The 27,851-nt window shown below is 41.5% G+C and overlaps 2 protein-coding genes and 1 long non-coding RNA gene across 5 annotated transcripts; 2 read left to right on the forward strand and 1 right to left on the reverse strand.

Moving 5' to 3' along the window:
- The first annotated feature begins 258 nt into the window (after nt 1-258).
- Nucleotides 259-10,515, forward strand: sltm (SAFB-like, transcription modulator). 2 transcript variants are annotated; one of them, XM_049717204.1, is made up of 20 exons: nt 259-427; nt 1,233-1,314; nt 1,396-1,451; nt 1,586-1,613; nt 2,704-3,439; nt 4,020-4,063; nt 4,155-4,264; nt 4,332-4,481; nt 5,096-5,208; nt 5,282-5,424; nt 5,491-5,591; nt 5,698-5,754; nt 5,830-5,957; nt 6,094-6,253; nt 6,347-6,465; nt 6,753-6,929; nt 7,234-7,536; nt 7,643-7,781; nt 8,679-8,848; nt 9,997-10,515. In XM_049717204.1, exons 1-20 carry the CDS (start codon nt 293-295, stop codon nt 10,100-10,102), a joined length of 3,057 nt encoding a protein of 1,018 aa, XP_049573161.1. In that variant the 5' UTR covers nt 259-292; the 3' UTR covers nt 10,103-10,515. The 2 variants fall into 2 exon arrangements, with proteins under 2 accessions (XP_049573161.1, XP_049573162.1); XM_049717205.1 differs by having other exon boundaries at nt 5,282-5,355.
- Nucleotides 10,516-10,999: 484 nt separating this feature from the next.
- mindy2 (MINDY lysine 48 deubiquitinase 2) lies at nt 11,000-26,304 on the reverse strand. Of its 2 annotated transcripts, XM_049717206.1 has the most exons (9): nt 25,462-26,304; nt 24,810-24,867; nt 24,658-24,722; nt 20,734-20,892; nt 20,463-20,565; nt 18,743-18,885; nt 17,955-18,128; nt 16,355-16,528; nt 11,000-15,572 (listed from the first exon to the last, which is right to left on the reverse strand). In XM_049717206.1, the coding sequence occupies exons 1-9, from the start codon at nt 26,302-26,304 to the stop codon at nt 15,375-15,377; spliced, it is 1,917 nt and encodes a 638-aa protein (XP_049573163.1). In that variant the 3' UTR covers nt 11,000-15,374. The 2 variants fall into 2 exon arrangements, with proteins under 2 accessions (XP_049573163.1, XP_049573164.1); XM_049717207.1 differs by lacking the exon at nt 11,000-15,572 and having other exon boundaries at nt 16,382-16,528; nt 17,937-18,128.
- On the forward strand, nt 18,881-25,618 carry LOC125966772 (uncharacterized). Its single transcript, XR_007480534.1, has 4 exons — nt 18,881-19,848; nt 21,845-22,063; nt 24,214-24,314; nt 25,469-25,618. It is a non-coding gene; the product is annotated as an uncharacterized lncRNA (long non-coding RNA).
- Nucleotides 26,305-27,851: the final 1,547 nt, after the last annotated feature.

Below are 27,851 nucleotides of genomic sequence, written 5' to 3' on the forward strand. Positions count from 1 at the left end.
CTTTGCTCTCCAAGTACAACTTTAATGCCCAACTTAAAAATACAGCAGTGAATACAGTAGCGCCGTTGGCCCTAATGTGATCTAAAATGCAACATGTTTTATTTTTCAATATATATACAACTCATATTCTTCTCCCATAATGAATGGACGGATTTAGTAAAAATACATGGTCATGTTGCTCCTCCACTCCACGCCAGTGCGAGGCACTGTTGCAAAAGGGGGTTAAAAACCAGTAAGGAAAAAGCTGCTCGCGTTCGAGCTGCACACGTGATTATAAAATTCAGTCGTTAAAATGGCGTCGGTAGCCATTTCCACGGCGGTGAAGAAAATAACAGAATTAAGGGTTGTTGACCTTAAATCTGAGCTCAAACGACGGAATTTGGACACCACGGGTGTTAAAAGTGTACTTCTCGCCAGACTGAAGCAGGTAAAGACAGCGAATGTTGTGTTCAATGCAATGGCGTCAATGTAGTTGATAGCTTGCGAGCTAGGCGATACTAAGCCGATCTAAAGGCAGGCGAACCAAACGGATGCGATTAAACATCCAAAATGAGACCGTGTTTCATAGAATGAACAACAGCAAAAACCCTTGTCATTGTGTTGTAAGGCAACATATTATCTGCGTTTGTTTTTATTTAAAATACATGCAGAACAATGGCGAGTAATGATAACTTATTGCGGTTGAAAAACAAGCAGAATACTACAATTGCTTTACGTTCATGTTGAGGGACGAACAAAGCTCACGCAGGAAAGCGTTGTCTTTGTTCTGTAGTATCTTTAGCCTTTACGTGAAAGATAGGAATAATCGCAGTTGAACCCCCCCCCCCCCCCCCCCCCCCCGTTCTGTTAACGCAAATGTGGCGATTTTCAGTTTAACGAATTCGGAGATTGCCCTAACTGTCTATTTTTACTGTGATTACAGTAGTTTTGCCCTGAGTGTTATTTTAGCGTGATGTGTAGTTTACTGCAATGGGGTACTTCTGGGTTACTTATGATTAACCCCCTTCTTATCTTTAATTTTTCATTTTTGTGGAGCCCTAACCACTGCGTTTCTACGTTGATGAAGCTAAAGAGGCATTTATAAAGTGTCAATTAACAAAAGTTCTGGGTGTTTGAGTCTCTGAAGGTGGGCTCAGCTTTTTAATGACATGGATTGTGTAGCCACTTTTTGTCTTTAAAGTGAAATAAGGATGAACTTGACAGGGTTAACCAATATGCTTATCTACTTCAAGGCTATCGAGAGTGAAGATGCAGACTCCAGTAGTTTTGAAATACAAGCTCCTGTAGGCACATCTACTCGTAAAAGAGGCAAAGGTAATCTCTTGTTTGTACGACTCGCGTTGAGGCTTTTTAAACCATATTGACAGTTTAGAATGTCTGCACTTAACATTTTAGGAAAGAAAATGGACTCGAACTTGGACACAACCATGGAAGATGGTACGCCTTCAGAGGTAAGCGACATACTTTTACTGCTGCTGCGGTCTCTGGAAAGCAGAACTGAAGTTGTTGAAATGAAGTCTATTGAAGAATCTTAATCTTATCGCATACTTGACGAAATCCACTCAGTGATGCTTTTCTCTTTTAGGAAACAGAGGAGTATGAGTCAGAGAAAGGTATGTATGCTGACACAATGATGTGTAAGGTTTTAATACTCTACAAATCATGTCCACATGGTGGCAAGAAGCATCTTTTGCACACCGGGTTTGTTTGATCTGCGAGTGGCGTCATTTTCTAGGTCACTTCTCACTAATGGACATGCTTAATATCGATATGTCCCACATTTTGCACTGGAAAGGCGTTGCACGCACATGGTCTGTAGGTAGTATACTGTTGGTTTTACACCACTTGCAATGGATCTGGAATGCAACTGTCACACTGTCAGTCACAAGATACAACGGACGTCATTCTAATTGACACCTCGATTGTGATCCAAACGAGGACGTAGAGGATCATCATTTGTTTTGAGGATATTCATCTCTTGATACTATCAAATCATCATGGGCACGATGTCACGGACAGCCCAAGTGAACGAAATTGCTGCTATTAAAGCAATCAAGTGAGATGGCTGCAAGTGACGGCTCACGCTACATCATTTGAAAAGACAACAATGCATCGGCATTGGGAATGTCACAAGACTTGATCCATTCTTCAAGGCAGTTGTCCATCCAAACTGCACGGATGTCTTTCCGGTGAAGACATAGTCGTAAGCTGCAGCACGACAGTTCAACGTGGCTTGGACTTCGACAAAGACACGGTTTGGTTACAGAGATGCACGTTGCGCACACGGCTGTGCTTGTGCTCACTGGACACATCGGACAGTCAAGAAAGAAAGACAGTCATCAAAAGGATGGACTTGAGGACTTTTTTTTGTCAACTTACCACTGCGATCGACGAAAGTAAAGAATGGATGGTTGAGACTTCCCTCCGCTTGCTTTCTGATTTGAATCCCACCAGGAAAGGTTCCCCACTTTCGGGTGGCATCTGGAACGAGACATTCACAATGAATTGGCTTAACTGGAGTCCTTCCCCAGTGATGATTGCTGAATCCCCGCTGAAGATTGTGTGTTTTGTGTCTTCCTGTGGTGTCTACGCCCTCGATGACCACTAACACGAAATGTGCTTTTCTATTCTACTTTTAGGTGAAACATGTGACATCCATGTTAAACGTGTTTTTGCCATGTTTATCCTTATTGAATCCCTCAGATGTAACAGATACAGATGATGGTACACGCGAAAATTGTAAGCCTGCACTCGGCGAGGACAACCTCTCTCAGCCTGAGGCTGAGACTACTGCTGAAGCTGACGTTGAACCGGCGACAGAAGCCACGGTCGCCAAGGCTGATTCAGAGCCCGAGGTGATGAATCCTGACACGGATGCCGAGCCAGAGGTGGATGCCGAGCCAGAGGTGGATGCCGAGCAAGAGGCAGAAGCAGATCCGGAGCCGCACGTCGACGATGGGGTGAATGATGAACCCCGAGTCGACGATCAGGCAGAGGGCGAGCCACAGGGCGACGAGGAAGCCGAGCCTGAGGCGCACGGGGAGGCCGAACCTGAATTGGAGTCTGAAGAAGAGATGGCTGCCGAAGCCATGGATTCCTCGAAAGAAGCAGAGGATGATCACCTTTCTGTGTCGATACAAAATGAAGATGCCATCACCTTAGATGTTGATGGCGATGATCTTCTGGACACAGGTAAACATGTGAAACTTCCAGATTCAGAGGCCGACAAGGGCAACGATGAGCCCGAGGCCTCTGCCGAGGTGGTCACAGATGATGACATGAAGATGGAAGAAAAAGATGGTAAGGAAGATGACGGAGCCTGGGACGAGCCCTCAAAGGACGACAGAGAAGTCACAAAGAAAGCTGAAGCTGGAGATAAAGAAAAGGATTCTGGGAAGAAAGCACCCTCATCTACTGGGGTATCTGGTCAAGCAAAGAGGTTTGTCTTTCTATGTCAGTTCTTTGATACTACTATCAAGGTCACCTCTATAGCAACTCAACATTGTGGGTAGCTTCAAGATATTTTTTTTTTTGCCATAAGGGACGCGTTCACAGATGATCCCAATCCCTCATTTTTTTTTTAAACATTTTTCCCTTCGTGGTAATTTGCGACAGTACCCAGGAGTTGAGAAGGCCTACTCTGTTACTTTGCTTCTTCCAGCGCTGTTAAAGCCTTCCCCATTTTTGGCTGATGTGCATCAGTGAGAGCATTAGTTCCCTTGATGGCACCTTTTTATATTCACTGAGAAGGTCCACAAACCACCTGAAGAGTTCATTGGTCAAGGGAATTAATTGGCTTACAACCTGACCCATCACCACTGGAAAAGCTCTGAAGCCTGAGACATTGTCACATCTACGCCTTGTTCACAGGATTGTTTTTCTTTTGCAAAAGTTCAGAACGTCTTTGTTTGTCTCAACCCTTCCCCCCCACCTCAAAAGCTGTACCCTTGTCACTTCGCATGAATGTTTCATTTATTGAAGCTCATTTGCTGTTTGTTGTGGCAACATTTGCTTTGTAGCTCTTCACGAGACAGAGATGGAAAAGCTGCAAAGGATGATAAGGGTAAGGCGTGTTGGAAAGTTTAATTTCTGTTGATGTTTTTTATTTTTTTATTTTAACACCTTGTCCTTTTCTAATTTGTTGTGGGAAGCAGTTGTCGGCAGCGGCAGCAACATCAGCTCCTCTCATAACATTTGGGTGAGCGGCTTGTCCTTCAACACCAAAGCAGCAGATTTGAAGAACCTCTTTGGCAAATATGGCAAGGTAATTTTGCATTGTCTTTTTATTCTCCACCACTTAGGATTGAAATCCAAATGTTATCTGTTGACAGGTTTTAAGTGCCAAGGTCCTAACCAACGCCCGCAGTCCCGGTTCAAAGTGTTATGGCCTAGTGACAATGTCTTCCAGTGCAGAGGTGACACGTTGCATCTCCCAACTGGACTGCACTGAGCTTGATGGCCAGCAAATATATGTTGAATGTGTAAGTGAAGTAAACATCAATACTTTGGATTTCTTGCATTGGCTTTGTTTTCTAGAAATGCATGCGTTTGTACCTCGTTCTCGTAACAATGCCCAGATACCACAACAGTTGATACTCTTTACGCTTGTCATATCACATGGTCAATTTGAGCAAAAAGGTTTGTCTTGAAAGAGTAAGTTGATGCTAGCTTAATGTGAACTCGTAATGTAAAACTCCATGGATGGACTAACAAATAGCATCAAGTCTACAATATAAACCCCTTAAACAACAACTATTCAAACAAAATGCCGCAATGTATTGTAAACTGAAAATAACAATACACTGGTATAGAGTTTATTACGCATTTTTTGTTTTTAACAATTTATATGTGTTATATTTATATTGTGTTGTATTTAAACTTGCATACATCTATGCCATATTTAATAAATGATCGATCTGAACCAATTAAACATGCTATATTCTTTATAAGTTGATGTTTTCAACTAAACTTGATGCAAAACAACTTTTGTGTCTTTACACTGGGTGAAGTACTGAAAGTACTTGTGTTCTAACTCAGACTCAGTCTGTCGGTACATTCCTACTTTTTTTCATTAATTTGCTTTTTGTTTTTCCAGGCCAAAAATTACCCCTTCAAAAAAGAATCGTCAAAGACTGAATCAGATGACAAAGAGAGTACCAGCAAATCAAGTGAAAAGCGCAATTCCGCAGGGACAAAGTTGTCTAGCAAGTGGGTGCGAATAAAATGGTAAAAGGACTGTCTTACCGATATTATGACTTAAATGTGACCCCCTTCCATTTAGGTCACAACAACCTCACAAAAAAGATGACAAATCTGGAGAAAAGGACAAAGATTTATCCAAGGACACCAAAAGTGGTAAATGTGATACCAGTACTTCAAATTCATCCCAAAGTTCTTCAAAAAGAGATGACAGATCTTGTGGACGTATGTTTTACTTGGATGTTTTTTTATACATTTAATTCAGTTTAACAGATTGTTTCTTCTGTTCAGGGTCAAAGAGTCCAGGCGGTACAGTGGAGGGAGATCAGACCAAAGGAAAGTCAAATTTTATAAAAACAAAACCTTTTAGGAAAACAAGATATTTTGATAAGGTAAGACATTGACCCAGGCAAGGTTCACACTGCAGGCAAAACAACCTGCTTTTTTTTGGCACCCACACTTTATCGTACTTATGTACTTCTGTTTTGTTTGTTCCAGCCTTTTGCTCCTATGCCCGCGCAAAGACGTCCCAAATGGCTGATACCCCCTGAAGAGGTTTTTAAATGTTTTGTCAATATTTTTTTTCTTTTGATTTAGTTCATCAATGTAATATTACTTTTCCCCCTGCAGCTGGAGATGTTTAAAAACAAACAACGGTTTGTCAACAAGGAGGGCGGCTTTGTTCCTTTTGCGAAGATAAAGGAGCAGAGTATGCGTGAACGGATGGAGCGTACTCGTCGGGCTACAGAGATGCGCAGGTAGGTGGATGAAAATTGACGTAAATGTTGGTTGTAGTTTGTAGGTTGCAGTTTTTAGTTTGCAAGCAGAACTTGACATTGCATATGTTGTATGGTTTCAGTAGGAAATTTTGTTGTTCATACTGAATTTTTTAAGGCACCGCGAAATGATGGAACAGGCACGCCGTGATCGTGAGTGTGAAGAGCGAGAGAACCTCTTCCGTGAACGCCAGAGACTGGAGATGGAAAGGCAAAAGCTGGAGAGGGAGCGCTTTGAGAGGGAGAAGCTTGAGAGGGAGAGAATCCGAATAGAACAAGTACGTACAGAGACTGAAAGAAATTTGGGTAAAAAGAATTATAAAGAATCATTTTTGAAATTATTTGTTTCTGACATGTGCAATTTGTTTCAGGAGCGGCGGAAAGAGGCAGAACACATAGCACGCCAACAAGAGCTCAGACGACAGCAGGAGCACCTCCGTTATGAGCAAGAAAAGAGAAACCTTAAAAGAGGCCGTGATGTAGAACATGGGTCAGCACCCTCTGCAATTGTTTTGATGACTTGATGCTGCAGCAATGCTGAAATCAGTTCCATCACACTTAGTATCGTATTTTAAATATATAGCCTATGTCAGCAGCAGCATCTCCAGTATGCCACATAGATTTTCCTCATTTACTTGTTTCTTTTTGTAAGAGACATCATTGTGTTTGTTGTAGGCTACAGAGAAAGGGCATGGTTTAGAATGAGAAAATGCTTTAAAATATATGTTTTTTGTTGGGGCAACAAGAGTAAATCCCAATTTTTGTTTCACATTTCAGTCGGCGAGACAATCCATACTGGAATGGCAACAAGAAGGTTTCGGCTGATGCGCCCGATGCTCGTCTTAACCAAGGCACCAACTTCAACAGGCCGCAGAACCGATTCACCAACTTCAACACCCGCCAAAGGGGCCGCTTTCCGCAGGCTACTGTTGAGCAGACAAACACGTTTGACAGGTTTGCATGGCATTTGAGCTATACAAAGGGCGAGAAAAGTTGTCACCGAACTGCAGTGTTTTAGGCGTCCAAGTACAGACACTCCCATAGTTGCCAATAAATTGTTTCAGGAGGACATAAAATTCGTTCCATCACTAAGGGCTCAAGTACCGACCAATCAAAGCGCAAATTTTTTCTGGGTTTGCTCATGTGATGCTCACAAGCTGAGCCCTAAGGCACTCTGAAGTCATTTTTAGTCGACACTGGATAGCAATTAGCAAAATGGTCACCACTAAGAACAACTCACTCTCTCATATTTTTCCAGGCGCAACCGATTTGACGGTGAGCCTGAAGCAAAGAAGAGTCGACTAAATCTTCAGCGAGAAGGCACCAGCTTCGAGCGGTACCCCAAGAATTTTGAAGCGGTGCGCCGGGATGAGCCTCCTCCTTCGCGCGCTGACCTCCGCGACACAGACCGTAGGGATCGAGACGAAAGGCGGCCCATCCAAATGCACAATCGGCCGATGGGGTCCAGGATGTCTGGCATGACCCACAACCGCTCCCCCAGGGAGGGAAGCCACGGGTGGAAGGATGACGCCGACATGAATGCCAACAAGGGCGAGCTACGGTAAAGCTGTTTTTTTTCCCCCCCTCCGTTTCTTTTTTTGTTTGTTTGTTTGTTTTTTTGTATTGACCTCAGCTTATTTGCTATGGCATTCTTGTGGTTTACACAGCGGCCCCATGCGAATTCGTACGGAGCGACCTGGTAGAGACGAGCCCGGTCCCACACTTAGAGGAAGTTCTTCAGCCAGCCGAGGAAGAGGATCTTTTAATGATCGAGATGGCGGAAGAGCCATCGTGATGAATAACCAGGTGTGCTTACAATCTTATGACATTTATTCTACATCCTTGATATTCCGATAAAGTCCATATAGTACGAGTCCACGCGGATTCCTCGCTCGTCATATGGTTCAGCCAATGCATTATTGGACAGACTTGGGTGTGTTACTAGAAGGACTGTCAACATTTTTACCATGACTAGTTCTGCACAATAGTAGGATAACTTAAGCATACTAGTAGTACAACCACATGCCACTATTGAGGTAAATGTGTGCACTAGCTGACATCTGTGTGCTGCTAGTGAAGTGCTCCATGTCAAGTAGTCAAAGGTTGTCATTAAAAGCCTCAGTAAAATACTTCTCGTAAGCCAAAGTTGTGCTGCTTACAAGGACAGTGAATATAGTAGTACTTGTACCTTAAGAAGGATAAGGTTGCCGAATAAATCCTCAAACCGCTTAGCCTAGTTGGACAAGTTTATAGCAACCGGGCTCGTGGAAAAACTCTTACTATACCTATACTATAGATTACTCTTGATAAGAAATCTCCAAAACATATTTTTAAAAGATTCAAACTAGTTGGTGTACAAGGTACTGGAATATTTTTTTGTTTTGATACATCATGTAACCCTAAAAAGAACAACGTTGGCATACTAGCAGGTCAAGTACGAATAGTGAAACTGCCTTAGTTGCTACTAGTATTACGAGTGAACCCCAACATGTTAATCTTTTATAAAGCGGTAAGAAGTGTGCTAATAGGCTGAAAATGGTGCTAGTCTTGGGGACCCACCATCAAAATGAAAGATGCAGTTCTACTGCAACAAATTCTCTTGCCAGTACGAAAGTAGTAGTTAGGAAAATGAGCGTAAGAACATGGACCTCGAACTGGATGTCAAGTATTTGGAAATAAACACTCAATTGGTTTTCCATGCAGGCTTTCAACTCGGGCCGCCGAGTGGTGGTGCAGCGTCAAAGCAGGGAGCAAGGCATGAGGAAGGAATGGCAAGGTGGCTCAGCTTCTCAAGGAGGCGGAGGAGGAAGCAGCTTCTCTGACAATCGCAGGATGAGCAACAGTCGCAGCAGTATGATGTCGCCGTCGTCTGGGTAAAACAGTTTGTCCCTTCCATCTTGCTACAGATTGAATGCATTACAATAGCAAACAGACAAATTTGTGGAATTTTTGGGATTTCCATGTTCATATATCTCAACACTGTGTTTAAAAAGTGTTTCAGAAGAGGGGGATAGATTTTGTGTGTGTGTGTGTGTGTGCGTGCGTGCGTGCGTGCGTGCGTGCGCGCGTGCGCATACATACACACACACACATATTCCATATATTGGTATACGTTCATTCATTCCCCTGGCATAAACTGTGGTCAGTGTACCTTATTAGCGTCTAACATGATGAAAATGCACAATTCAGTTTCATCTGTTGAGCACTTCAAAAACTGCCTCAACTGCAACTAAATGCCAGATTTTATATGGCTTTTTAGGCCGGTGACGATTCTGATGTTTGACAGAATAAAATTCAGATAACTGATAAATCTGATTATAAAATGGAATTCTAATAGTGTATAGGATCTCTTGTCAGGATATTGGACCAAAATGGAATCATTTGTGCAGTAGACTGTTTAATTTCTCATGGCGAACTAGAGGCAAAACTAAAGGCAAACTCGAAAGTAGTGATCCTGCACAGTGTGATATTTTTATGGAATTTTACAATACAGTATTCCCTTGATTATCGTGATGGTTATCTTCCAAAAATGCGTGCGAAAAGTTAAATCCATGAAATAGAGCGTGACTATTACCTGTGAAAGCTGCATATGCTGTTAAGCAAACAAAGAGCGAACAGCTGTCCATGAGCGAAGAGGGAAAATGGATTGGAGGTATCGTACAAACACTGAGCAGAAACCACTGGTCTACTGAGCAAAAGACATCAACCACGGGTATCAACATTGAGAGAGTTGTGGAAACAGCCAAAGACAACAGTCAGTGACACAGCTGCAAACTTCCACAGGACAAGGATGAAGCTATTACAAGCCGCTGTTGGAAGAACACTTGGAAGCCATACTAAAAGATGTAAACCACTCTTCGGAATGTTCCTGACAGAAATATTGAATTCCTTTAAGTTGGCAGCTGTGAAAATTTCGAACATGCAAAATCAATTCATACTATTTGGGCTAATCTTTGGGACAACCAGTGGAATACTGTCATCGAACAGTGGATATTCTTAACAGTTTTTCTCCTCTCACCAGTCACTCATCTGGAATGAGTCGCATCGTCCAAATCACCAGCAGCTCCATTCCCAGCGGTGGCAGCACAGGCAGCTTTAAGACTTTCAAAGGAGCACGGCAGTTCTAATGTTGATCACATCGAACCAATAAAAAAGGAGGACCCTCTGCTGCATTTTATTTTTTAGAATATCTTTTAGGTGGCACAAACACATTGATAGGGTAAAGACTTTTTGTTTTGTATAAAAGTATTCATTACAAGGTTTTTCTGACATTTCCGCTTTGTGCACAACTTGTAGATTGTCATAGGTCCGTAACGTATTATTTTTTTCTTCAGTTGTCATTTATTTTTGTTTTTTAAGGCAATTTGTTCTCTCCTACCCCCAGTTTTGAATTATTTGCCATGTGGCAAAACAAGAGTTGCTGTTATTATAACTGTTTTGTAAAATGATGGATTTATAATTTAGACTACATGCATACCATTTCAAAACTGTCAGTTAATGCACCTGTGAATGAAATAAAACATCGACTGTTTCCATCTGATATTCTGGAAAGCCATTTGAACATTATCTTACTGTATCTTCCTCACGTTCGTCCTCACTAGTACGACAACGGTCAGCGGTTACTAGTATACTAGTGAGGCAAAACAATTACTTGACATCAACACTGCGAGTGATGTACTGCATTCGAACAGAGACATTTTTTTTCAATGTCGTGCAGTTTTTGCCTCAGTAGTCCCATGTTGCCATCCTACCAATGAAGGTGGTGCATACTAGTATGTGGAGCTTATATTCACTGCTACTGACAGATATAGATGTGAAAATGCATTTTAACTGGAATGGATGATGTTGAATGAGTTCAAAATGGATAACTTACCCTTGATACCCATCTCAGTCCATGTACCAATATTCTTTTTCATAAGACAAATTAATATTGTTGAGCATTTTTAGAGAAACATTTTAAACAACCTTTTGGCATTTATGCCAACTTTTTGTTCATTTTCCATTTCAAATGATGACAGCAGAAGTTGAAGTGATGATTGCGCTTTTATTGGCAATTCTAATCAGGTTGAATGTCCCTCGTCTATAAGGCATTTAGTTAAATATATATTTACCACCATATACATACTGTGACTGCAATGTGAAAGGCTACATACATTATTTGGTCATTTATGTAAATAGATAAAATTAGCAGAATTGAGTTTGTTGTTGATACAAGTGTTTGCTGCAAAAACATCATTCGGGGTCCAACAGGAAATGAAAAGAATGGAAATGAGAACTAAATCATTTCTGTCAACACAAAGCTGCGGTTCCCCTGGAAGTGCGTTCAAACTAACCTGAATGTAGCAATTTGCAATAGTCGCCAACAGCCACAACATGAAAACAGCCCTTTTTGTATGTTAATAAATTAAGAGTTCAGCTGGCTTAATATTGCTACCAAGTTTTGATAACTTTTGGCCAGTAGTGTTTTTTTTTATTTTTATATATATTCTAAAAGGTACCCAAAATGACAACAGTGCCCTTTGCACACTTATGATCCATACAAAATGAGGTATGTTGCTTTGCTGTTAGTGCATATCAAAAACCAAATGATAGCCACTACTCTTATTAGTTTCCAACGTGTCGAAATGCACATTTTACAGAATTGACCTCACTTTTTTTTTTTTTTTTTACAAGGCAAACAATAAACACATTGACACACAGTCTTTCCTATCAACTAATTTCACAATGAAAGTTGGGGGATGATGACTGGGATGTCAAAAAAAAAAAAAAAAAAAGGCTGCTCACTCATCCAAAGCAACTCCCACCATCGTTTCATTATCAAAATGTCTCACCAAACACACCAACAGCCCCATCAAATTGGCTATCAGGTGATTAATAACACAATTATAAGTTGGCTCTCACCTATAAATTACATTATGCCACTGTATTGTTTTCAACTGAATTATGTATTTTTGTCATTTTTTTATTACAAAGGCAAGATTACTTTTCACAATTTATATTATACTGGAAATTTTGCTGAACCCTGTTGAAAGGAGGCTAGTTTACAATGAACCCCTGCTATTTCAGCCGCGACTAATTAACAGCCTCCAAATGGTTTGTAAATGCCGAACAATGTAGTGAAAATGGCGGCAAAGTACTACGTTAAGCTCCTCAATCCACCTCAACACAGTTCAATGACACCAAGATTGCAACAAATTACTACCGGAAGCTACTCAACTCACTTCAATATAGTTCCTTGGTGCCAAGTCGTCACAAGATAATGGCAAAATGTTTCTTTCACTAAATGAAGCTCCTCAACTTCAACATAGTTCATTGGCACCAAAATGGCAGCAAAGCACAACATAAAGCTTTACTACACGCTTGCATTTAGTTTCTAACCCTCAAGATGCCTCCACACAAATCTCAACTCACTTCAACGTAGTTTCTTCGTAGCAAGATGGTGACAAAGCACTACTTTTAAAAAAAATTAAAAAAAAACTGACCTCACTTCAACATAGTTAATTGGCAGCAAAAGGATGGCAAAAAACAACAGGGGTTCATTGTACTTTTTAGGTAGTCCGCATGCATGAGCAGCTTTAGTTTAGAGTGAAGTCTACAAATCAAGCGTGCTTCATCGTGTGTGCAAGAGTAGTTCAACAAGACTGCAGGCCAGAGGAAGTGCGCCCATACAAAGCTTGAAAAAGAGCTAGCATAGTATATCTTCACAAAAAGGCCTGAGTAGTTGGCATGTTGGTGGATTGTCTCACACTGCTCGGACGCCTGGATTTGTCCTAGAAAAACGTCATAAGGCGCCTTGTACCAAAAAAAATAACAACCCTCGTCCCCACCCACCTCTGTCCTCTTGAGTCAAGGCATCCGACTGGAATGTTTTGATATAAAAAGGTCTCAGGAGCATCCTCTTGCAGATGCATGTCAGAAATATATACAGTCTTGGCGAAATGCATCTGTATGGAAAGCCGTTTCAGCATTTCTTCCGTATCCACCTTAAGATCCATGATGTGCTCGTGCGCTATGGAGGACAAATGTACCTTTACCTGTAACATTTGATTTCACTGCTATATGACACTAGTAGGGCAGCGCCGACATATAGTCAACTACATGTTACTAGTGAGACAAAACTAGTTCAGTATCCTAAATGCTGAAAGGGATTTCCATACATGTATGTGATTGGCTACAGCTTTACATGACCAGGGTTCTACTTCTTCACCTCGACACAACAATGGGACAATAGAGAGTTCATTCAGTCGCCAACGTCCCGTCCGGTTGTGCCACAGAAACATTTCGATAATTATTCACCAAGGTAAAAGTCTGGAACTAGTATTGTGACAAATGTTTGGCTGTTCTCCAAAGTGGCCGAATACTTTACTCGACAATACACAACATTCAAAGTGAGCAGACCGCAATGACACACATAATCATGTAAGGCCAAACTGTGCTAAAATAAAAAAAGTACACCGTTGTGGGATCAGAACCTCTTCAGTGAGCACACAAAAGCTCTGCATTGTGTTTCCAAAACAGACAAACCGGAATATTCAAAAGGAGAATTTGGGCCACACTGAGTAGCAAAGAAACCCTTACGATTTTATCAGAATATACTCAGAATTTCACAAGAATTTGGAACAGTACGACCATAAATAATTATAATGTTACAATTAAGCCATAATATTACAAGAATAAATTTAATAATTTTAATAAAAAAAAAGTGGTAGTATTACGAGATTAAAGTTGTAACATAGAATAGGTGTAATCTTAAATGTAACAGTGAGATATAAAACAAGTAGGAAGCGATCATAAGGATGGCGTCGTAATGTTTTGAGAAAAAAGTTACACGTTGGAATAAATAGTTGTAATGTTACAAGAATGAAGTCATGAAATGCATGGAAAATGGTAGTGTGGTGTTACAAGAAAAAATATAATTATGAGAATAAGGGAGGGAAAAAGTAAAATTACGAGAATAAATTTAAAAAAAAAGAATTATTTTTTGTTTCGTGGATTATTACATCATTCTGCAATTTTTCCTCTAAAATATTCACGTTATTCTCGTGATATCACAGCTTCATTTGTATATGGCATTTTTAAAATTTGTATCATGACTCCATTCTTTGCCATTTTAATCATGTAATTCTAGGATTTCTATTTTTATTGCAGTATTTTTCCCTGTGTGGCCCAACAGTCCTTAGTAGAGAAGAATCCCTTACAAAGTCGTTTGAGCATTGAGTCAATATACTTGACAGCCATCTTGAGGTCCACGTACTTGTCCACTCTTAGTTCTCACAGTTAAGACAAATCAGCTGAATAGTCGAATGAGCACTTCGACAACTATATGACATTCCTGCCTGCAACTACAACATAAGACAGTTGCTGTTGAGACAAACCTGTGCGCTAGTTGACATCTGTGTCCTACTAAGACTACGTGAAGCACGAGATGTTATCAAGTACATTTTATGTCACTGGTAGCACACATTTGTCAACCAATGTACAGTTTTGCCTCACTCGTAACAGTTTTCCTACTAGTGTGCAGCTGGCTACTAGTGCGTAACACATGCCTAGCGGCATTACTAGCGCAGCACATTAGTTTACTAGTCCTGCTTGTTTGCATACTTGTAGGCCAGAGGTGACTCTAGCAGTGAAAAAAATCAAATTCTAGTGAGACTCATTTTATTAGCGCACTGAATTGGCTTACTCGTGAGAATCAAGTGTGAACTAGTACATAATAGGGGTGAACAATCAATCAAATTCAAATTGACATTGCAGTGTAGTAGAATGCAATATTCAAATTGCTTTCCACACTTTTTAGTGTAAAAAGTGAACTGGCAACATTAAGAAATAAATGTTGGCATCAACAAGCTTACTTACATAAAGCAAATGAACTGTAAAAAACAAAACAAAACAAAACAAGACAAGTTCAAAGGTTTGCCGTAACGAGAACATGAGTGACGTTTAGTTTCCGGAAATGATGTATTTTCCTTAAAATAGATTGCCTTTGTGACCAATATAATGCAGTATGGCAATTGGTAACAAAGTTCCGCTGACTCGGTCAAAAGATCCCTTGGGGGGAGGGGCAGGGGCGCGTTGTGGTCCGCTGAGGATGGAGGCTAGCAGGCACCAGTGGTTTGGGAAGCAAATCCTCTTGTGAGCGTCTCCTAGTGTGTCTCCTTCCTTCGCCAAAAACACGCACGTATGGCAAACCCATTGAGCATTTAGTCCATATCCTTCATATCCAAGGCCCATCAACTAGTGAGACTATTTGGCAGCGTTGAACAAATGCTCACATGGATTCACGGAAAGCCGTTTGACCACTGTGGGCTCCTAAATTGTCTCACTGGTTACTAGCGCAAGGACTGAATATGACGCATATGGGCTATAAGGTCAAACGGCTTGCCATACGCTCGCTTGACGTTACAAAATGACACATTTGTCTTTCTCCTTGGCTTCCTTCTTGGCCTTGCGCTCTCCGCTAGACGACTGTTTTCCCGGGCTGGCCGTGGCTTGGCCAGCGGCGGCCGCTGATGCGACCGTCTCAGCGCCAGCTGCGGGACCATCGACTCCCGCTGCCCCTCTGTCCGCCTCATCTCTCTCTGCGGCCTCCTGCTGAGCCTGCAGCACACACACAACCACAGGTATCGTCCAACCATTTTCTATACGACACTTACTTTGAGAGACATCGTTATTCTCAATAGTTGCTGTAAATGTAAAATATTCCACTAACTGACTGACAGAAAATTACCGTATTTTCCGGACTATAAGGCGCACCTAAAAACCTAAAATTTTCTCAAAAGCCGACAGTGCGCCTTATAGTCCGGTGCGCCTTATATATGGACCAAATTCCTAAATTTAAACTGGCCCGAAGCATTGTGTCATGAAATCAATCATAAGTGGCCCGCTGAAGACTATGAATCATGAATCAAAAAGACTATGGATCATTATTTTGTAATTATAAAGTAATTTGTTGCGTCTGAAGTTGAAATAAAACAGATAAAATGGAGAATGATTTGATTTGGATTAAAAATCTTACATGATGCATTAACGGTGCACCTTATAGTCCGGTGCGCCTTATATAAAGACAAAGTTTTTAAATGGGCCATTCATTGAAGGTGCGCCTTATAGTCCGGTGCGCATTATAGTCCGGAAAATACGGTAGTCTTGATTCAATGAATAACAATATGTCAGACAGAATAATTCCCTGCTCTTCCACTAGCCGGCCCAAAGTACAATAAACCTATGTTACAGAATAAGAACTTTGTGCTCAAGTAAACAGGCCCAGATTTTACACTCTTCACTGGGGTGCAGTGAAGCCCTTAAGCACCTGCCTCTGACTCGTTTTCATCTGCCTCGAGCCGCTTATCCTGCCTGCGAAAAAAAATCACGCATACACACACCTGCGCCGCCGCTGCCTGCTCTTGCTCCTGTTCCTGGTAGTACTGCGATGCTCGGCGGTCCTCCTCCTCCTGCAGCTTCTTGGCCAGCTCCAGATCGCTGATTGCGGGCAACTGCTCCCATTGCAGATCCTGACTCTGCTGCTCCTGCTGTAGTGATAGCGCCATCAGGTAGTCCTGACGCGCACAAGCATGAGGTTAAATCACAACACACAATATGTAAATTTGCTTTTAATCTTTTTGAACTGTTTATTGCCAAACATGTATTGCGGTATACTACAATTTTTATTTAATGTTTATGTTGTATACAGATGACAAATTTTACAGGAGAGATATTTTTTATCATCCGCAAAGAATGATGAAGCGGCTAATGGGGTAATTTTGACCGATGATGTGTACGTATCTTTCCATAGGTCTTTATTTTTCTGCCCCAAGTTGCCAGGAGAAGCAGCACAATATTGATTGAAATGGAAACCAAATTAAACGGCCTTAGAATAACTTTTTTTAAGAGCTTCTGAAACAGAATAATGACATTTTTATTCCTTTCAATCAGGAAAGTTAATTTAAGATGCAAGTGTATTGAATTACTCGGGCGATGGAAAAAATTAAACCATCATAGAGTAAGAGTAAAGTTGCATATATACAATTTTGTTACAAGTGCATTTAAACTGAGTTTTGTTTTGTTGGTTATTAAATCATGTTGTTCAAATAGTGTTACTTAAAGAGCCAAGGTTTTGTTTGTAAAGAATTTCAGAACCACTGAGCTAGATTAACGATTCAATTAGGCAGCTCTCAGTATGATGCAGTGCCCTTGGCCGCACACTACAACCAAAACAATACACATTACACAATACTGATATATCTCCCGTTTGGATCTCATTAGGTTGTGCAGCTGCACTTGACGTTTAACGTACGACATATTCTCTTCCCTCTTGGTTACAATCTTGGTGTAAACAACCTAATTGTACCGTGGGTCTCATTAGTGCTTGCTCTAATCTAAAGGTGTTGATTATACCTTCAGAAATTGATTTTCCCCCCTCAAACCAGGCTTGTCTGAGTAAACAAGTCATCTATAAAGTCTGCCCGACCTATTGTCTGAGTCGAGAATTTGTCAGCAAGTTCTGTTTGAAACAGATGGCTTTGAAAACAGCAAAACTGCAGAGGAGACAAAAGTCTGATGAATAATTAAGGGGCCACTGAGAAGCTTTGCTACATTGGTTGGGGATTTTAGGGCTTGCAGTAGGTCTATGGAAGGGGGGCGTCAAATTATAACTCATCTATTATTGAGAATTTTCGACAAGCGTGCAGTTGAATTTGGGAAGTGGCAACTACATTTCCATTTGTTATTTTAGTCCCACATTGTCAAGGCTAGGAGCAGGACTGTATCCTACGTCTGCCAGAGGGACTGCAGATGTCTTAACCACTAAACAATTATGCCGAACAGAACATAGTCATGTAGCTTCCTAATCATATTCTACGAGACTGATCTGTGTTATGTTTTTTTTTTTTTTTTTACAGTTTTTGATGGCGTAACAACAACATCCTGGTTGCAGAAGAGGTAAAATTCCGGTTCTGCTGGCCTTGCCTGCATCAGTGCTCAGACCTGGTCTATCTGATCCTGCTGTCCTCGGTACACCGTCTCCGGGTCTGACGGAGGCCTTAACCGGAATTCGGAATCGCAGAAATTGCCATCTCCGTCCACGTTGTGAAGACTCTCCCACACGACCTTCTCCTCTGTCAGGAAACCTTGATCGGTCACCAGGAGGTATAGTTGACCCTGCCGATAAAACATGCACAGGAAACAAATGCACCGGTTTGTTGAGTGACTCAGCTTGGGAGTTTTTCAACGTACAAACTAGGTATGTTTTTTTGCCGTTTCATTTGTCCAGTGTGACCGCACAATATCTAATGGCACCAGTCTACAAATGAAGAGAAACAGCCGCCTGAAAATGCCTGGCCAGTTGATTGAGCAGAGGCGCAAGTTACACACGTTTTCTTTTTTTTTTAAGATAACACACAAAAGCTTTGCCTGCATCGGCAGTGCCAATGTGTGGTAGTGAAGAGTTCAAAATACAGAAGAAAAAAAGTCACTTCCCCTCCTGCAGATAACAGGAAAAGTCTGCTCCAGCTGCACTGATAATATAGCCAAGCAGCTGCTTGCAGTTCAGCTTAGCAGAAGCACACCCATTCATAATTGTTACATGTAAAAATACAGCTTTTTTTAATTATCACTTTCAAAACAGTGAAAGCCAGACTGTGAGCTTCAACCAAGAGGAAAATGTGAGTAATTATTTTCATTTTTTTTCCAGATGCTACTACTTGGAGAACAAAAACATCAAGTGGATGGATGGATGGATGGACAGATGCTAGTCTGTACTTAATGTGATTTACCTTGTATTTAATCATGGTGCTGAAGTGGTTGTTCCTGAAAAAGACGCAGAGTTCACCCTCCTCCACGGTGGATGTGAGCTCACACAGGCCATGGTATGTGAGCTGAGTGGCTGTGCTGCTCAGGAACTGCTCTGCCACAATGCCTGCCACACACAGGTGCAGAAACAAGATTGCAATTGTTAGCAAAGTAAAACATAATATCAATACTTCAATCAAATCTACAATCCTAACACCCTTCGAACTGATTTATGAACATGGGCCAGAATCTGCAAAGCATTTCCCCCCAAAAAACTGCAGCAGTGCTTAAACTAATTCAACTTTCTGTGATGATCATATATGATTGACACTGTCAGGGAGGTATTCCTTTCAAATATATAAATACGTATATCATTTATTTTTAGCTGTGCTAAGAAGGTAAGCTTTTCATTGATCTTTCCTAATTTGTGAGCAGGATTATGCAAAAAGTACTTTTTTTTTTTGAAGACTGGCTCTTGGCTGACCTTAAATGGGAATACATTACATTTTAAGTATGGCTTAAATAGATGGTTCACTGTCATTCAGTCTATTTTTTTTTTTGCTTTTTTTGCAAAGGGCTATGTGAAGCCCTTTGAGACTGTTTGTGATTTAGGGCTATACAAATAAACTTGACTTGACTTGACTTGACTTGACTTGACTTGACTTGACTTGACTTGCAAGCAAAAAATTTTATACTAGCACTATATCACAACACTGAACTCAACTGGCACCCCTAGTTGCAGTTAACCGCCAAACTAAACACAAATCAAAGAATTACATTTTTTTTATGTCAAACAACCACATTACTTTGCAAGTCTGCTGGCTAACATAATGAGAAGTGTCATTGACAGGCTAACTAATAGCATCTATGTGACGGTTTTAGCCTATTAAGCAAAATGAGGTAGCAAAACATGTGGGCAGATAATATACAAGGCATATATTCTTTATCCTCTGCCAAGAATGACTCATTTGAAGATTTGAGACTAACTCTTTGCAAATTCGTGATTCTTTTGCACAGGTACTGTATACCTAAAGAAGATGGCATCACAATCTCACATGACAAGTGTCCCAGCGAGGAAAGCATAACTTGTGTAAGTGGGTCACCAGTGTCTCGCTTTGATTTGGCCAGTGATTTGTGTCAAATGGCTTTGCAAAGGTGAGTCCATTAGAAATATGCACTGCAGAAGAATGTGCCTCCCAATGAACTGATGTTATCTGTCTCTCAGTTCTGCCTCAGAGTTGTTTTATATTTGTGAAGCAATACATGAACTATAAGTTACCCTACTACTGCCAAGTAGCAAAAACTGCTTTGCTATTAAACAGCGATGCGGCTGATTAACAGAAGCTCCTCCCCTCACTTCAACATATGGGTGGTTCCATGAAATGCTTTATTACAGTATTTCTATGAATCCACCCAAACCTCCCAAAAACAACAAAAATATAATTTTTTTTGCTTCAATTCAATGAATATTGTGCTGCTCCTTCCGGTGTGCGCGTATTGGCCTCCTCGGGGCAGTAAAATACAAACATGGAGACACATGAAGAGGTTCACAAGCTGCATTAACATTCTACAAGTACAATTGGAAAAGTAGTGGCAAGATTTCATGGACAACAATTAAGGGGGGGGGGGGGGTAACTTGTAATGTGTTTCAGTGTAAGACAAGCGGGGAAGAACCACAAGGAGAGCCCAGAGAGACGTATTGACCTTCGCCTGCCAGCTCACTGTTGTCTGACTGTTTACAGGATATTATCTTCTCCACCAGCTGGTTGTAGCTGCAGTTGCCCACTGCCTTGACAATGTCGCACATCTGCAAATGAAGATAGACATTGTGGAGAAAGAACAGTTGCCAAGAACTGATGCAAAGCTACTATTTGTCATGACAAAAAAATGCAGAGTTGAAACAAGCAACCTGACTAGTATGAAATAGCACAATTATTCTAGCTCATTTCCACTATTGTGAATGAGCCAGCCGTACCTGGGGGTCCACTAGCCAGCCGTGGTAGAGAGGGATATCCAGCAGATCGAAAACAATGCATTCTGGAGTGTACTCGAAAACCCGCACGCCTGTGAACTTCACATTCACATCCAGGCCTGTCTGGAGCTTGTGCAACACTGCCATGGCGTCGCTCATGTTCTAAGAGGAAGAAAAAAGAAAGGTGGGGGGTGTAAAATATGTTCGTAAATGCCCTATTTCGAGTTAAACAGTGGCTCTAAATGTTAACTCGAGTATTCAAATAGTTTTCAATGAATTTGATGATCAATTAGTTTTCAATTAATCGATTAATTTTGACACCCGTAGGAAATTAAAAAACACAAAAAGGTGAATTCATGAATAGATGGGGATTACGGTAAACCCATGAATGAATATACAGTAATGAAAACACTTTCTTTTTTTTTTTTAACAGACATGAATAGCATCCAATATGAGCAGTGTACATTCTAGCTTGCACACTGACAGGATAACAGCCCATTGATTTCTCTATCTTTACAAGAAACCATTAGCTGCTTGGCGGTTATTGCTTTCAGCCGTAGCACAGCCTCTCTTCCTCGGTCGGGTCTGTCCGGTTTGACCACGTGATGACATACATGTGACATGATAATGTCAATGATGATGGCTGTTGAGCCATTCAGCCAAGCAAATCAACAGGATGATCATTAGAGAAAATTGAAGCCGGAAGAAGAAAAGAGATGTGCTAATAAGACATGAATCAAATGATTTGATCACTGACTTATCTTTGTGTAATGCCTGCATGTTCCATCTGTGTTAAATAGGAAATCATACAAAATACATTTCTCTAAGTCTTGCAGCTACTTACTGCACAAACAAAATAACGCTGAACTGCTAAGATAACCAAGAGAGTAAAGAAGTTAATTTGTCTTTTAAACTTTTGAATGTAGCAGCTGTAATTGGATGGCTTTAAAGTGAAGGCACGTATTATCGGAACTGTAGTTTTTTGTACTTGGCAGAAGTAAAAAGGCATGGAATGAACAACCTACTATCTTTTTGAAAAACACCCACGTGTTTGAGAAGGTGAGCATTAAGCGGTGACTTTCATTGTTACTCACGCACACACCTTGTTTTGTAGGAGTATGAAGAGCAAGCGGCAGGCGCCCACACGGAACCTGATGAATCCGAGTCCGACCCATTCTTGCATTCAGCCCTAAAGCGTCTCCCTGCTGGCTGCAAGCCACGTTGCCATTTAAGTCTGGACTCAGGATAAGCCCTGCAGCTGAGGCCTACATCTCAGTTATGACTGACATCTGAGCGCTTCAACGTTTTCATTACACCGCTGGGAGGAAACAAGGTAAGCCAAATACACTGTACTGTACAAATTGGATCAGAAACAAGAGGCAAATCCAAAAGCCCTTTTCGGAGATAGTCATGCTTAGGTACCAAAATGTTTATTCAATAAAGGACAACAAAAACAGTTAACAACCACAGTCAGCGTTAGCAAAAAATAAAAACTAGCTTTTTCATTCAAAGTAAAAAAAAAAAAAATGTCAGGAAAACCAACTAGAACATCATAACTGTATTTGGGATTAATCAGACTAGAAGCACTTCAAATGGTAGCAGGAGTCTATTTTAACATATGATTAGTTAATTCTGAATACAGCCGTATTCCAGTTATAAACGGGTGTGCAGACTTGCGCAACCACATTATTGCAATTGACTATTTTTAGTTATCTGGACAAAATAGATACAAATATACAAAGATACAAATCTATATTATTTCTCTGGAAGAAGGGGAAAATTGATCTAAAATAAAATCAAATTTTATGTGTACTGTAGTGTTGAGGTGGAAATCCTTAATCGGACACATTTGAGAGTGTGCGGATTAGGACGCTCACGATCTTTACAGGCATCGGGATTAGCGGAAGTTTTATAATGGACCACATCTGGTTCATTTAACATAGATGAGCACAAGCAGATGATATTAGCGCCGCATCACTTGCACTCATCTTGGCTTGTGATGGATCCCAGCTCCACAGGGTTATGAGCAACATGACCTGGTTTGAATTGGCCAATGTTTCACACTCAATTGGCCATTTGAACATTGTTTTGATATCCTTCATAACCAGCACAAGGTCCATATTAGGGCTGAAGAATTAATCAAATTTAAATTGTAGAATGCATTTGGCAAAATGCAAAGGATCCAATGTTGAAAAAAACACAACTATTTCATTCTGGTTGCTCTCTAGGCTCTTTTTCATAAATATATGAGGGACGTAACAAAAAAATATTTATGTATTTTTTTAGACTAATGTCTAGTAGATGCTTAGGTGCTTAAGCTGTGCAGTCCACAACATTATTGGATATTTTTTTATGAAACAAAAAGCAAAAAAGCCTTTTCTTTTTGCATTATTTGCACATGATCGTACTCCAATGCATATTTTGTTTACGCCACACTTGTGTCATAGTGAACTACTGCAAGTCAAAGTATTTGCGCCTAAGCTATTGCAGTTTGATTATTCTTCCATGTTGTTCACTCCTAGTCAATAAGATGGTGCACTCTTTGTACTCATTAGTAAGACAATTCCGAGCAGTAGGAGAATGACTAGAGCACATTAAAAGAATGACTGTGTCAGAGCTGCTCTATTACTGGAAACTGGTTATTTGGTTGAACAACTGGAGGAATCCCCATTGCGGCCCTTCACGTGTCTAGTGTGCTGTAGTTTGAGCAAGAACTGGCTAAAGGAGACACCATTAAAATGAGGTTTATAATGGGACATTTGGTGCGGCTCAGCTCCACTGAGACCAATACACATCGCAACACCGGACCCTTCACTTACACAACTCCTCTGAGTAAATATTTAACAACCGCTAAAGAGCAGCGAGTGCTATTTTAAACCTCATACACTCGTGTGACAAATGACGTATGAACGTGAATGTAAAAATAGAAATGTTGTGAAGTCCCGGTCTGAACGCTTCAATCCAGCATGCAATGAAAACAAATGTCCTTTCAGAATGCAATGAGCTAATTCACAATCTGTTCATCAGTTGTTGTTGTCATTTTTAATTTGGAATGTTAGACGAAACAGAAAAGCAAGCCACGAGACTAAAATGTGAATAGCAAGGGCTGTGAAAACGTATTAAAAAAAAAAACTTTTAAAAAAATCTGCAATATAGCGGCGGCCCATAATGAGCTACGATATATTGGAAAATGGAGAGAACAAATGATTATTCACACCCTCGGACCTGAGCTCGTCGACAGCAACGGACACCCACATGCATTAGAGCTCCCAGCCCAGAGTCTCGGATTAGCTTGCCATAATTACTGTGCAATGCAAAACTCGAGCCCCTCCCTAAAGACGCCGCTGATTTATTTAAGAAGTTGCATTTCAGCCCCGCTTAAATTTAGAAAGCCGGTGCCACTGAAAAACTGAGCATCAGCGAGCGAGCGTGCCGCCAAAGACTTCTCCTCGCTTTTAAAACGTGGCTTCAAATCATCCACAGATGTGCTGCTGGAGCAAGGACAGGCCGCAACGTAGGCAGCCCACAGGAGATGGGAGGAAGCAAAGTGGAGCTCTATCTCCAACCCGAGCGCCTCTCGCATGGTGAACCGCACACACAAAAACACACAAAGCAAACCTCAGTAATAGCCAGAGGCTGAACCCAGCCGTGCGTCTCTAAGCATTTACCGCCATTGCCAGCGACAGCACACACCCCTGACCTCTGTTGTTCGTAGTCTCCAAAGACGCATCTTATGTAATACAGAGTCATGCAGAAAGAACTAAGCTTTACTGCTGTCAACTCTGCGTAAATGGTTGCAGTCAACAACATCCTCATCTCTACACTGTCAAAAAAAAGGCTATTGTAGGGCTTAGTTGGTTATTGTTCTCCAACGTACACTTTTGCATTATTCATTAGTCATGCTGTGCATTGATAGTAAAGACTTACCTGTTCATAATTTAGTCGCTGGGCCTCAGAGATCTCTTTGGGTTTGGTTTCCAGGATGTAGTCTCCTGCAGGGGCACACAAAGATTGCTCAGTATGGCCAAGCCAAGCCAAGTTTATTAATTACATTTAAATGCTCAAAGAGGAACACTCACCAAGATATTCCATCAGTTGCTCGGCTGTAATAATCTCCATCATCGGCGGCATCTTAACCTGTGACGAAGAGATGCAAAGCAACTATGGTATAAAACAGAGGAACAGTGCGTACAGGTGTAAAAAATGTTTAAACTGCTTGGTCTCATTAGGGTTGCTGGCAAGGTGCAAAAGCTATTATTTACAAATAACGTAACGTTGTTGTCCATCTTGTGACAGGCAGAACAATTATATGCTCTTCCACTAGATAGCAGAACGTATTATGCAGTCGTATTTACTTTGTATCCATTTTTTGTAACATTTTAGTTTAGCACGTGCTGTAAGAATGTGACGTAAAAGAGACGATACTAGAATATTTCAAAATGTTTGTAAACAATAGGCATCCATTTTTTGACCCTTTCACCTGAAGTCAACATGACCCTCAACAAGATAATGCAGTATAAAGACGGTTGGAAAGAAACCACTGCCTAAGGTAGAATTCTGTTGTATTTAACTTTTTAGTACAACATTTGTAATTTTTTGTACAATACATTTAACTGAATCATTAGCTCGTTTTCCTCAATTCAAGAAGTGATGTTTAAACACTGCCTATTAAAGTGGCTTACAATGTTAATTGTTCTTTTTAGGAATAACACCTCTAGGTGCATATTTTACCTTCCAGGCAAGCAGAAGGACGTTCATGATGGCAAGCAGCGGGCAGGGGCCGTTCTCGTTCTGGGTGATGATCGGCGTGTTCTCCTCCCTCCACTTGATCCATTTGATGTGGTAGATCGACTGGCCGGCCGCGCGGTCCTTGGCGCACGTCGCCTTGATGCCATCCAGGCCGAATTCGCCCTGCAGGGCCAGGGCCAGCCCTCGCTCCTCCAGGCCCTCGCTGTTCAAGTCCGAACTGGGGCACGAGTTGAGCTTGGAAAATGACTCGTCCAGTGAGTCCAGGCTTCGGGACTCGCAACCCCCGAGGCTGGCGTCCGGGTCCAGGTCGCTGCCGCTCGCCAGCCCCTCAGATAAGGCGTGCGGGGCGCTCAAGTCCTCTGGGATCGTCCTACCCGGGCATAGATGGGTAGGTTTTGCAAGTTTGGTCGGTTCGCTTTCCTTCTCGTCCGCACCTGAGCACGGCCCGTCGGTTTGGTTGTTTACTAACTTTGAGGCACCACCCTCCTTATCTGGATCCAACCCCATTCCGTTACTGATCTGCTGCTCGCCAGACCGCGAGTCCCTCGACTCGGCGTTATTCCTCGCCCCCTGTTCGGCCAGGACTTCTAGGACCTCCGCTATATCACACCTGCACGCGCCGGGGTTGACGTGAAGGGTGCTAGACTCCTCAGCCGTGCTCTTATTACAGCGATCTTTATCCAGCAAAGTACTGAGGCGCGCCTCACTATTTGTGCTTTTCTGCGCCGCTCCTTTCCCACCTCCCGCTGCAAGAGCGTCGCCGGTGCCCGCCCCGATGGTGTCGCTCCCGACGGTGTCTCGATGCACGTCTGCATTTTTCTCCATTTCGATTGAGCGACTGTCGACAGATTCTAGCTAAATTGCAGCAGTAGATTCGGTCCAAAAGACGCCATGACAACTCTACCGGTGACGTCATCAAAATGAGATTTTATTTTCTAGGCCTACTAGGGGGCGCTCGAGACGCAAGTCAGGTGCTGGTGCGTTTGAAGATCCTCGGATATTCGATGAGGTACCGTCTGATTTGTGTTGATTACTTCTTCACTTTTATATTTTCCTATCCACAACTCTGGCACTGTTTCCATGACTCGTGTAAAAGTGAAAAGTGGCCCTCAAGTAATTGCTTAAATAATCAGTATTGGGGACTACTCAAGTACTGAATAATTAGATTCTGCTTTATTTGTAATTGGAGCATGAACATGAAACGAAAAAAATACTCTATATGCAGCTTTAGATATTGCACAATATCAGTTTCATTAAAACGAAGAAAAATATTTGACTAATTACAACACTTGTGAAACAGCACAGTCCAGGCTAATACATTACAGTGATACCCGATAGGTTTTCTGAAGTTTAATGTGGAGTAGGGTAATTTTCTTGACAAAACTCACAACGCGCATGGCATACGGTAGCTGTTCTTTTTGTTCATCTGTCCATTTGACATACCATGAATCCTCCCTCAATGCACAACTTATGGTGAGCTGGAGTACCCAGGTGCGTTCAGGGACCACTCACAGTCGGAAAACTCAATAAATGCAACAAAAAGCAATGAGAGTACGTGAGCACATTGCAGCGAGTACATGGACGCATACAATTTATTGGCCTGATCATTAATCTCTGGCACAGATGAACCCATTCTAAGGAGCTTCACGTTTTGTGGTACATTACATGTTAACATTACAATTGTAATGGCTATATAGTACACTTATTATACTTTATTCTTAATTTTGATTGTCCCGTTAACATTATTTAACAATTATCAAAGCGACTCATGTATTTTTTCATGATAAAAAATTTCAGGTACCACTGAATACTGAACTCAGGACATCGGGTTGTAAGTCCAGCGAACTAACCACTACACTATGAAGCCTTCGTTTGACCGGGGTGGAAGGAATGGATATGGTTTTATGGTAGTGTTGGCTCGTGAGTGAACGCTTCGTTCAAAAGAACGATTTTTCTTTTTCAGTGAACGAGAGTGAACGAATCACTTGAGGAAGTCATTTTCTTTTTTCAGTTCATTGACTTCAAGCAGTAGGTGTCGGTAATGCGCATTGAACGGGTCTGTGAGTGAACGAGTCAGTGAGTGAGTGGTTTGCATTTCAAGTTCACCGCTAGAACGGATCAGTGACGGAACGAGTTAATGGGTGAACTGCCTTCCCGTGCATCAATGGATATGTCAGTGAACGTCTTGCGTCTCCCTTCTGGCGTGAACTATGTTAGCCAGAATGTCGATTTACGATTTGCCAAGGAAAGAAAGAACCACTCACTGAAACACCACTTCTTTTATGCACGTTTTCTCCAAGCTAACGGCTAACTTCATTGCATGAAGGTATGCGCCGTTATGCAACAACGGGGAGATTATGCTTCTCTTTGCG

The sequence above is a fragment of the Syngnathus scovelli genome, chromosome 4 (genome assembly GCF_024217435.2).
Source record: "Syngnathus scovelli strain Florida chromosome 4, RoL_Ssco_1.2, whole genome shotgun sequence".
NCBI classification, from domain to species: Eukaryota; Metazoa; Chordata; class Actinopteri; order Syngnathiformes; family Syngnathidae; genus Syngnathus; species Syngnathus scovelli.